At 40.4% G+C, this 12,038-nt stretch overlaps 1 protein-coding gene and 1 long non-coding RNA gene across 6 annotated transcripts in view; one reads left to right on the forward strand and one right to left on the reverse strand.

Annotated features, from left to right (window-relative positions):
- LOC131750909 (uncharacterized) overlaps positions 1-12,038 on the forward strand; it is a 72,303-nt gene that overhangs the window by 57,942 nt on the left and 2,323 nt on the right. Inside the window, exons 3-5 of the long non-coding RNA XR_009334018.2 lie at positions 5,431-5,567; positions 7,161-7,268; positions 9,720-9,904. This is a non-coding gene — a long non-coding RNA (uncharacterized lncRNA). The remainder of the gene's footprint in view (positions 1-5,430; positions 5,568-7,160; positions 7,269-9,719; positions 9,905-12,038) is intronic.
- The window catches only part of STK39 (serine/threonine kinase 39), a 491,161-nt gene continuing 487,237 nt past the window's right edge, over positions 8,115-12,038 (reverse strand). For 4 of the 5 annotated variants that reach the window (XM_067026251.1, XM_067026250.1, XM_067026249.1 and 1 more), the window contains one exon: positions 8,115-9,656. In XM_067026251.1, coding sequence (XP_066882352.1) covers positions 9,582-9,656 — 75 coding nt within the window. In that variant the 3' untranslated portion in view covers positions 8,115-9,581. The remainder of the gene's footprint in view (positions 9,657-12,038) is intronic. The other variant, XM_067026248.1, reaches the window with a different exon arrangement.

Raw genomic sequence — 12,038 nt, forward strand, 5'->3', positions numbered from 1 at the left:
ATTGATTTTTAGTTTCATACCACTGTGGTCAGGAAAAAACTGTTTGATAGAATTTCTATCGTCTTAAATTTATTGAGACTGGTTTTGTAGCATAGGATGTGATATGTCCTGAAGAACATTCCAAATGCACTTGAAAAGAATGTGTATTCTGCTGTTTTTGGATATAATGTCCTATAAATATCTACTGAGTCCAACTAGTCTAATGTGTCATTTTAAACTACTGTTTCCGGGCTTCCCTGGTGGCACAGTGGTTGAGAATCCACCTGCCGATGCAGGGGACACGGGTTTGGGCCCTTGTCCGGGAAGATCCCACATACCGTGGAGCGGCTGGGCTGCTGTGAGCCATGGCCACTGGACTGGGCCTGTGCGTCTAGAGGCCACAACAGTGAGAGGCCTGCATACCGCAAAAAATAAATAAATAAATAAATAAACTACTGTTTCCATATTGCTTTTGTTTGGTTGATCTACCCATTGATGTAAGTGGGGTATTAAAAATCTCTACAATTATTGTATTATTGTCAATTTCTCCCTTTATGTCTGTTAATATTTGCTTTACATATTTAGGTACTCCTATAGTAGGTGCATATATGTTAACAAATGTTTCATCCCCTTCTTGTATTGATCCCTTTATTATTATATAATGCTCTTTGTCTTTTGTTGTAGACTCTGTTGCAAAGTCTACTTTATCTGATATGAGTATTGCTACCACAGCTTTCTTGTCATTTCCATTTGCATGAAATATATTTTTCCATCTCCTCACTTTCAGTCTGTGTGTGCCTTTAGTTCTGAAGTGAGTCTCTGGTAAGCAGCATATACATGTATTTTGTCTTTTAATTGGGTCAGCCATTCTATGTCTTTTTTCCTCATTTTTAAAATTTTATTTTTGAATTTTATTTTTTATACAACAGGTTCTTCTTAGTTATCTATTTTATACATATTAGTGTATATATGACAATCCCAATCTCCCAATTAATCCCACCCTTCCCCACTTTCCCCCTTGGTATCCATACGTTTGTTCTCTATGTCTGTGTCTCTGTTTCTGCTTTGTAAATAAAATCATCTATACCAATTTTTTCAGATTCCACATATACGCGTTAATATACAATATTTGTTTTTCTCTTTCTGAGTTACTTCACTCGGTCTGACAGTCTCTATGTTCATCCATGTCTCTACAAATGACCCAGTTTTTTTCCTTTTTATGGCTAATATTCCATTGTATATATGTGCCACATCATCTTTACCATTCATCTGTCGATGGCCATTTAGGTTGCTTCTGTATCCTGGCTATTGTAAGTAGAGCTGCAGTGAACATTGGGGTGCATGTGTCCTTTTGAATTATCGTTTTCTCTGCATATATGCCCAGTAGTGGGATTTCTGGGTCATATGGTAGTTCTATGTTTAGTTTTTTAAGGAATCTCCATACTGTTCTCCATAGTGGCTGTATTAAAATGATTATTGATACATATACACTTATTGCCATTTTGTTAATTGTTTCCTGGTTGTTTTATAGTTCTTCTCTGTTCTTTTCTTTTTCTGTTTCTTCCCTTGTGGTTTGATGATTTTCTTTAATGGTATCCTTGTGTTTGTTTCTCTTTAAATTTTGTGTATCTATTGTAAGTTTTTGATTTGTGATTATTATGTAATTCATACATGTTGACCTATACCTTTATCTATTTGTTTTAAACTGGTAGTCATTTAATTTCAAATACTTTCTAAAAGATGTTTTTTACTCCCCTCCCCTGCATTTTGTTTTGGATGTCATATTTCATATCTTTATGTTTTAACTGTTTGTTGTGGTTATAGTTGATTTTACAATTCTTTGTTTTTCAGTCTTTGTACTAGCTTATTAAAGTGGTTGATCCACAGCTGTTACTATGTGCTTGCCTTTACTAGTGGGATTTTTCCTTTCCTATAGATTCTAACTTCTTGTTATAGCCTTTTCTTTTCTACTTAGAGAAGACCCTTCAAAATTTCTTTTAGGGTTGGTGTAGTACTGATGAGCTCTATCTCTCCTTCAATTCTGAATGATAATCTTGCTGAGGAGATTATCCTAGGTTGTTGGTTTTTCCCTTTCCACACTTTAAACATGTCATGCCATTCCCATCTGGCCTGCAATGTTTCTGCAGAAAAATCATCTCATAGACTTATGGGGGTTCCCTTGTATGTGACTCTTTGCTTTTCTCTTGCTGTCTTAAGAATTCTCTCTTTAACTTTTGCCATTTTAATTTTGATGCCTAGGTGTGGATCTATTTAGATTCATCTTGTTTGGGACTCTCTGTGCTTCCTGTACCTGGATGTACTTCCTTCTTCAGATTCAGGAACTTTTCAGCCATAATTTCACTGAATAGATTTTCAACTCCTTTTTCTCTCTTCTCCTTCTGGGACCCCTATAATGCAAATGTTGGTACACAGGATGTTGTCCCAGAGTTTCCTTAAACTGATTTCATTTTTAGAATTTGTTTTCTTTTTGCAATCCTGATTGGGTGATTTCCATTATTTTATCTTCCAGATCACTCATATGTTCTTCTGTATCATTGGTTTGCTGTTAATTCCTTCTAGTGTGTTTTTCACTTCAGTTATCATATACTTCAGTTCTGATTGGTTCTTTTTTATTTTCTAGTTCCTTGTTATAATTCACACTGTGTTCATCTATTCTTTTCCCTAGTTCAGTTAGCATCTTATTATTAATGCTTTGAACTCTATCTGGTAAATCATTTATCTGTTTCATTCATTAAAAAAAATTATTTTTGGCTGCAGTGGGTCTTCGTTGCTGTGTGCGGGCTTTCTCCAGTTGTGGTGAGTGGGGGCTACTCTTTGTTGCAGTGCGTGGGCTTCTCATTGTGGTGGCTTATTGTGGAGCATGGGCTCTAGGCATGCGGGCTCAGCAGTTTTGGCTTGCCGGCTCTAGAGCGCAGGCTCAGTAGTTGTGGCACATGGGCTTAGCTGCTCCATGGCATGTGGGATCTTCCCAGATCAGGGCTTGAACTCATGTCCCCTGTGTTGGCCAGTGGATTCTTAACCAGTGCACCACGAGGGAAGCCCCAATCTCTGTTCCATTCATTTATTTTCAGGATTTTTTTCTTTCTTGTTCTTTTATTTGAAACAAACTCCTCTGTCTTCTCATTTTGCTTATCTTTCTCTGTCTCTGTGAAATTAGATGAAACAGTTACCTATCCTGGCCCTGACGGGTGTCCTTGTGTGGGAGCATCCTTATGCAGTATGCATGTGCCCAGTGGCTTTTGTGGGTGAGCTGGATCTGAAATCAGCATGAGTCACAGTCCTCTTCCAGGTGTGCTGGCAGCTATCACCTTGCTAGGAAGTGGAGCTTGGAGATGGCAGAGATGGGGGAGGGCTAGAGCTAGAGCCAGGTGTGACAGGGGGTTTCTCCTCTTCCCAGTGGCCCACATCATCCTATGGAGGGAGGGGGCGGGTTCAAAGTTGCTGGAGCAGAAGCCCTGAGGGTCAGGTTCTGTTCCCTCTAAGTGTGTGCTCTATTCCCTCCCAGCATGGGCACCTTTGCCCCACAGGGGAGCATTGCTGGAGTAGGTGTCCCGTGCAGGCCAGGGTGTGAGCTGGGGTGTTCCATGCACACCAGTCAAAGCTCCAGATCACTCCCAATCTGCTGCTTCTGCAAGTGCCAGTGATGGCCATCCTCACCCTGTTCAGATACAGTGCTGGGTCCAAGCTGGTTCCATCCTCCACAACTGCAGACTCTGCTCAGCAGCGGCAGCCTTTGCCTTAGTGGGGAGCTGTGCTGTGGAGCAAGAGGGGCCATAGTGTGTGCTGGGGTGGTCCTGGCACCAGTCAGAGCACTGATCTTTCACCCCTGTGAACACCAGGATGGATGCCTTGCCAGGTCTGAGCAGACTGTGTCCCTGACAGCTAAGCACTTAGCTACTGCAGCCTTTGCCCTAGTGTGGAGCTGCTCTGCAGAGGAAGAGGGGCCACGGTGGGTGCTCAGCTTGGCCTTGGGCCTGCAATGGGGCAGTTGCAGAAAACCAGCCAAAGTCCTGGGTCATTTCAATCTGCTTTCACTGCCTTGTTGAGGGAGTAAGCATGCGTGCACATTTCATAAGAGTACTCTAGGTTTCTGGCAGCCCTCCTGTCAGTCTCCTTGGCCTTCAAACTTGCTAAGGGGACCTTTCCTCCCAGTGTTGGACCCCAGGGATGGGGTGCCCGATATGTGGTTCAGACCCCTCACTCCCCAGGGATGATCTCTGAGGCTGTGTAATCCCCCTCCCTCTTCTGTGTCCACTCCCAGGGGCACAGGTCCTGACCTGATTGCTTCTCCTCTCTTCCTGCCTGACTGTGTGGATCTTTCTTACAGCTTTGGTTGTATAAGTCATTCTGCCAGTCTCCAGTTTGTTTCTAGTGAGAATTGCTCCACATGTAGAGGTATTTCTGATGTGTTCACGGGGGGGTAGGTGAGCTCCACATCCTCTTACTCTGCCATCTTGATCTCCTCCTCTTAATTCACATCTTTCTTTCTTTCTTCAGAATCCCATAGAGTTTGCAGAGAGAAGAAAACTACTTATATATGTGAAAAATCTACCTGAATGTACTCAATCTCACTCTGAGCACATGCTAAATTTGAACGTAATGTTACTTTACACATCTAAGTGCTGCTGCCAGAATCGTTCAATACCAAATTGTCCATCTGGGTGGAGGTTGGACTGGAGTGTTGTCTATACCATTTTTTTTTCGTTTTTTATTTTTGGCTGCATTGGGTCTTCACTGCTGCACATGGGCTTTCTCTAGTTGCGGTGACAGGCTTCTCATTGCGGTGGCTTCTCTTGTTGCAGAGCACAGGCTCTAGGCACACAGGCTTCAGCAGTTGTGGCACGCAGGCTCAGTAGTTGTGGCTCCCGGGCTCTAGAGTGCAGGCTTAGTAGTTGTGGTGCATGGGCCCAGTTGCTCCGCGGCATGTGGGATCTTCCTGGACCAGGGATCAAACCCATGTCCCCTGCATTGGCAGGCAGATTCTTAACCACTGCACCACCAAGGAAGCCCTCTATACCATTTTTTAAAGGGCACTATCCTACTTCTTCCAGATTATAGACTCATTAGTTTACTGAACATTCTACCTAAACAATAAGTTTCTTCTGTGATAAATTACAAATCTTGGTTTCTCAAGCCAGTATTCTACATGAGGGATAAATACACTATAGGAATCATCATTCTATTACCTTTCTTCATTCTGTAGCAAATTCAAAGAATAGCATAAGATGGTAATTTTTGATAATATTCCTTGCCCTTTGAGTTATAAGCTGCATTATACAGGTTCAACAAACCTTTTCAGCCAATGATGCTCATTTTGTATGCTACGATTCATGTGGGGAAGTTTTATGTACCTTTCTTAGCATCCGTTGGTTTGACATAGATGCACAGTAGCTGGTAAGCTAACAGTGCAAATTTTTCTCCTTCTTTTAGGTCCCCAAACCAGTCATGACTAGGTTTGCTGAGCAAGGTATAAGAAGACAGGTAAAGAAACATCACTGTTATTGGACCATGCTTTTTCTCTGTGGCAAAATAGCACCAAGGCAACCACTGGGACCTTCTGGAAACAGGTACTTTTGACTATTTTTTATGGCATGTCTATTCCAGTGGAGTGCCAGCTCCTTTCATGTGGTGTTTCTGGGTGTTGATATTGTGTCTAGGGACCCTGAGGGAGTCAGTCACTTAATCATATTTTAAAAATATGCCCTTACAGTCTCCACTCTTTATATGCATTAAACATTTTACTCATTCTTGGTAGTGCACATCCTAAGCAGCTAACTCTAGGAAGTACTGCATCAGCTTAAAGGAAACACTCGTATGATCAAAGCTCATTACTTGAAATTTTAGTTCATGCCAATATACAATGGAAATTGTCACTTGAAAACCATTTGTTTATGCCTATTTGGCCTAGTAATAGACCTCTTGAAACTTAGAACCCTAGAAAGCATTACATAGTTCTAGGTTGGGACATTCTGGCCCTGAGGGTATGTTCTAGTACCACCCACCCTGGCACACCACTTATACTTAAACCCAACCTGCCCCTTAATGTCCTGGTGAGAGTATGAAATGGGCTAGGATTTTGTAACAAATTACACAATAAATGTGTGCAGCAGAAAAATGGGGATATATTTGAGTTCCTTTAATTGTATCATAATTGGCTAAAGCCACTTTTGGATGAGCTAGAAGCATGCTCTCTGCTATATGAATGGATAAATATTTTAAACTGATCATATGATTTTACTGTCACAAACTCAATGGGCCTCATTAAGCAACAGCTTCTCTTATCAAATACACCTCTAAGGCAAAAGAAGACCTAAGATCATTTACTATCAAATGCAAATCCTAACTTTGGGCAGAAGTCCTCCAATGTTAATTGGCTCATGTTAACCATCTCTGTAATTTAATTAACTGTAGATTCTGCTTACCAATTTAACTTGGAGGGTTCACCAGGAAGGTATATTGCTCAACACAAAACAGACCACAGGTGCACTGTTGAGATGAGTGAAAATCCTGATATAAAAATTTCCCATGCTAGGATTCTATATGGGACTAGATTTGGTTTTTTTTGAGAGAATTCTTGGCTTTTCCCCTAAAGACTGCTACTTCACCTTACTCCCACATGAAGAAGAGGCATGAAGATATACCATATTTACCAGCATATATGTAATAACACATAGGGAAATTTATAACTTTACAAGGCTAATTATTTGGAAAAAGAAATTAAGTTTTCATCACACACGATTTATAGGTGTCTCTAAAAGTTGTCTTATATACAGAAAACCATTTTGTTCATATAAGAACAATATATTGAAGTTAAAATGAGATAATGATAACTTCCTTCTATTTTAGATCTTTGCAAGTTGACCACAGTAGAGACAAATGGGATGTGGGACAGTTTTTGTATATATTTAGGTATGTGATGTGAGTGCCTTGATTTTACGAAGAAGTGTAAACCCTCCTGTTTGTCAAAGCATGTGAAGCTGTCCAAATAAATAATGCCAAATATCTGTGTTTAGCAAAGTTTAGGTCTTTGCCAGTGAGCACAATCACTACGTGTCAGGTTTAATCAAAAGCCTGATTAGGAGAAACAGTCACAGAGGATTGCTTAAAGGAAACGTAGCCCACTCATTCCACTCAGTTTTAAATGTGTTATATCTTTCTAGACCACAAGTGAGAGCAACTGCTTGGATCACACTCTCAGCTCCTGGCTGACCAGCATTTCCTTTCATATACCCTACACATCTGGGCCCCCGCAGAAAGTACTAGAAAGGGTAAGTGTTCAAAACTTGCGATATATGTATCAATGCTTTGAGAGTTTTTAAGTTTCTGAATACATAACTCGAACTTCCAAGAATAATTTCATCTCAGGCTTTAGTACTAGGAAAAATCGTGTTTCTCCTTGAGAAAAAAAAAAAAAAAAATTCCTCTTCACTGTTGCTGTGTTGGAAGCTCTGATCCCAATCTGTGTGCTGCTCTAGCAATAATGCAGGACCTCATCATGAACTTCTGTGTCCTAACTTTATACTTGCATTCATCTTGTTAGCCAAATCTTACTGACCCTTCATCCTAATTTCTTTATGTATTCGAAAGTCTTTATATTGGTATATAAATATATGTAAGCTCCCTCAGATACCGTTAGGAAAGATATGGGAATATGGGCATAAAGAAAATATAGCCTTATTCTTTACTATATTGCAAAACAGAGTGCTACAGTTCCTCATGTAGGTTTTACTCTGAGAAGAATATGAGGGTCTTTTCTTATACTGTTTTTGGCCACAAGTTGTGCAGTGGATGTCAGGAAGCCAGCACCTTAGGAGGCCAGCTCTGCAGGAAGCTCTGAAAGGCCCTGGACAAGTCCTATAACCACTCCTGCCTTAGCATTTTGATTTAAAGACAGACTGTCTACATGGAGTGTGAATGTCTTTCATTCTTTCATCAGGCAATTGTCACACCTGATTTTCTGTGACTGGACGGATGCCTGATGGATGCCTTAGTCTTCCTCCGGGGCACTTTTCACCAGTTAATTCTCACTAGGCATTTTATGAAAGCCCTAAATGTCACTGCAGCAATGCAGACACTACCTAGAGGAGGAATGAAACAATGTGACACTACCTCTTTGTGCAATAATACACTTTTATTTTCCTTTTACCTTTGCAGTCATCTTTGAGTAATTGTTGTGTAAACAATAGAATGGAATGAAATTACATTAAATTGTATGCAAATGGCTCTAGAACACCTTAACAATTATGACAAGGCAATTATAAATAACTTTTTTGTCCTTAGTAATATATATTTGCTTTTTAAAGTACATTAAAGAGCTGCCATATCTAGGGTTAGCTAGGAAAGAGCAAATGCTACCATCTGGGAGCCACCTCCCTGAAAGTTTAGACTCCAATTTTGAAAATCCTAAGGTTTACTATTCCATACTGTATAGTCAAGCAGAGGGCTATTTGGGTTGAAAGTATTTATTCTTGAAACTTAACAGCGTTTTACCTTTGAGTCATTGCACAAAACCCTTTCTATTATTTTTCACTCCATCTGGGTATTCTGCAGAATTTCAAGTAAAACACAGATTCTGGTATTTTCAAGTTTATCACCTTTGGAACGACAGATCCTATCATTTCAGGAGATGTCAAATCAGAGGTGGGTACATAATTAGCAATCTAATAGAATGGCAACGTTTTATAGAGCATCCTAAACGTTCCAGTGAAGCAAAACTTACATATGCCACTTTATGTAGAGGAAATTTTAGATCTGAGACTATTCCAGAGTAAAGCAGCCTCAGGCACATTCTGAATGTGAGTTTTTTTGTTTTTGCAAGGCACCTCCCTCTCCCAAGAGACAGTCAGCTTGTGGACTGGTTTTCAGGCAAACCAAAAGAGTAAGCATCCTAGTTCCTAATTCAGTCATTTCAAAAAAATCACAAGTTATAAATACTCCAAAGATAGACCTGAAACTTTTTGTTTAAATAACAAGAGAGTAACTGCAAGAAGCATATATAATCAAAAACATTTTTTCTTTCTTATAGCTAAGGTGTGTAATGCATAAATATATGAAAAATAAAATTCACAGTTTTAAAACTAGAATTCAAGTTCGGCTAATAAATCTTAATTTTATATTAATTTCTAAATACAACAGAAGAGGCAGTATTGTCAGATGTACAATAAAGTATTATAACAGAAAGGAAGGACAATAATGAGAGAAGAAATAGGCTTCTGATAGAAAAAATTCCTTTCGTTGCCAATAAATAGGACCACCTGAGTGTGTTTCAGATTCTTTTCACGTAAGGGAGATCCGAATTGATTGCTGAGGATATTAAATAGCTTTTGGAAAAATGAGCAACAGTCGTGCAGCTGTGGTGTTTGCTTGTTCTCATACTGTGGGTTGCTAGAGAATAAAGCAGAACTCAGTGTTGTTAAGTTTAAAAAAAATTTTTTTTTTATCCCGTTACGTTGAAGCCGGCCTCTTCACAATCCTCTGATTTTGCTAGGGGGTGGGAGGAAGTGGCAGGGGAGGGAAAGGTTGGGGGGAGGGCACAGCGAGGGGGAGGCATGGCAGATCAGGGCGACGTCAAGGGACAGACATCAGCTGACACTCAACTGAGCAAACCCAATCAGCTTCACTTCGTCGGGAATCTCCGACCCATCACAGCCAGAAGCCTGAAAAGGGAAAAAGAAACGCTCAGTGCCGGTTGGTTGCTACTGTTTTTTTTTTTTTTACAGACTTGTTCGTGTGAGGGCAGATCCAAGCACCGTCTTCATGGGGCCAGGTGTCTCATCTCTTCTAGGAGACATCCTAAGAATCACGTTCTTCAGTGACTACTGGGCGCTAATCACCCTGAGAAATCTGGACATCCAGTACAGAAGGGATTTGTGACCCGTGAAACCACCACAGGACTGCGTGCAAGGTACATACACAATCTCCACAACTAAGTAAAATGCTTTTAAGTATGCTTTACTTTTTTTTTTTTTTTTTTTTTTCAGTACGCGGGCCTCTCACTGTCGTGGCCTCTCCCGTTGCGGAGCACAGGCTCCGGACGCGCAGGCTCAGCGGCCATGGCTCACGGGCCCAGCCGCTCCGCGGCATGTGGGATCTTCCCGGACCGGGCCACGAACCCGTGTCCCCTGCATCGGCAGGCGGATTCTCAACCACTGCGCCACCAGGGAAGCCCAGTATGCTTTACTTTTAAAAGAATATTATGAAAGTGAGCAGAAGAGATCTAACAGGTCACACGCAAGGGTAATTTGGTTTTTATCAAAATCACTTCCTTTGTCAAACTGGCCAAAAAAAAAAAAAAAAAAAAAGTGGTCACCAAGTAGTGGAACAGCTCATGACAGACAACTGTTGTTTAAATATATGTAATTTTTACACGGAAAGGTACCATAACAAGTTTTTCCATAACCAATTTATAATAATCTAGGATGTATTATTTATTACCAAGTTATAGAGTGCCAAATACTTTATCATTGCAAAATCCAAAGAAATTGCAAATAAGCCATTGCCCATCGAAGCTTTCGCTGGCCCTAATTCACAGCCTATTCTCCTCTTTTTGACCTCCCTCTCCTACACACGCACATGGAGTATACTCAGATCACCATTCTAAGATGCCTCTTCACTCTGTAGTACAGAAATCACAACTGGACATTATGTAAGTACCACGAGTGGGGTGAAGAAAGTTTGAATGCCTGGGAATGAGCAATTAATTACCAAAGGGCCATACAAACCTTTTCTTGGCCTAATGCCTGCTAAATTATTGTCAAAACAATTAGTTTCCCAGGGTACGAAGCCCTTTCCAAAATCATCACAGTGAAGCTGCTTAGCATTGCTCCAAAAAAATGTACAGAAACCAGCCCTTTGCCAACCCCAGCATTCTCCTTTAAAATAAGCAGCTAATCAGAACATAAAACTTGAATATTTTAAAATAATTATCCTTAAAATAACACTCAGTGTGAGCAGTTATGCTTAAGAAAATCCACAGCCTAAAGAGTAGGAATATTAACAAACTTTGTGTCTGTCTAACGATGTCTCTAGTTTCACTTGACAGATAAGATATTCGGTAAAATACCATTTCCAATTTCCATTGCTTGCATTGCCAGGGGCAGAAAGGTCAGAAGCTCTTCCTTCTTTATCACTGTGAACAAAGCAGTCATACTGATACTGTAATGCTTACCACCCCACCAATTTTCTCCTTCTAGACCTATCCTCCTAAACCTTCCCTTCTCTCCTTGTCGCTATTGCTAAGAATGTCATTTACTCAGCCCACTGATGCGGGAAGAGACAATCTGTGTAGACAACTGACAAACATCTGAGGTCAAGCTATTGCTGCTGCCGTTGACAAAGAGGTCAGACTAGCAAGTGTGAAGCACATCAGTGCATTTGAAAGCTACATCAGAAATTTGTCAATGTGAATAGCAGGAGGTTAAAATGGCTAGAAATAAAAACATTAAAATCCTTCCAGTGAAGAGTAATAGAAGTGAGAATGTGTAGTCAGTCAAACCAGTGATTATGTGGGTACACAGCATAGGGGGCCCACGTCCCATCCTATGTTCTGTTTCCTGGCAAAGAGGCACAGGCCAGGGGGTTTGGCTTTGCTTCAAGGCACTCAGTCCTCCCTCCTCCAACTATCTTGCTAGCTCTCTCTTAAGGCCAAGTCTTTGCCTCTTTGCGGCTTGCAAAATGCTCACGAGGGCAACATGCAAATGATACTAAAATCTAGAGAAAAGTGACCAGAAACCCTTAACGCAGCAGTTCTCAAACTTTATCAAGAACTCCAGTTATGTCTCTGTGGGTTACATTTATTGTAACAACTTAGAGATGTTAAAAAAATTATTTTTATAAACAAATGTCTCTGTGGGTTACATTTATTGTACCAACTTAGAGATGTTAAAAAAAATTATTTTTATAAACAAAGGGCACAGAACCAAAAACTAACAAGCTTTTGCACAGCAAAGGAAACCATAAACAAAACGAAAAGATAATCTACAGAATGGGAGAAAATATTTGCAAACAAACAATGCCACCGATAAGGGCTTAATTTCCAA

Source organism: Kogia breviceps, chromosome 2 (assembly GCF_026419965.1).
Source record: "Kogia breviceps isolate mKogBre1 chromosome 2, mKogBre1 haplotype 1, whole genome shotgun sequence".
NCBI lineage: Eukaryota > Metazoa > Chordata > Mammalia > Artiodactyla > Physeteridae > Kogia > Kogia breviceps.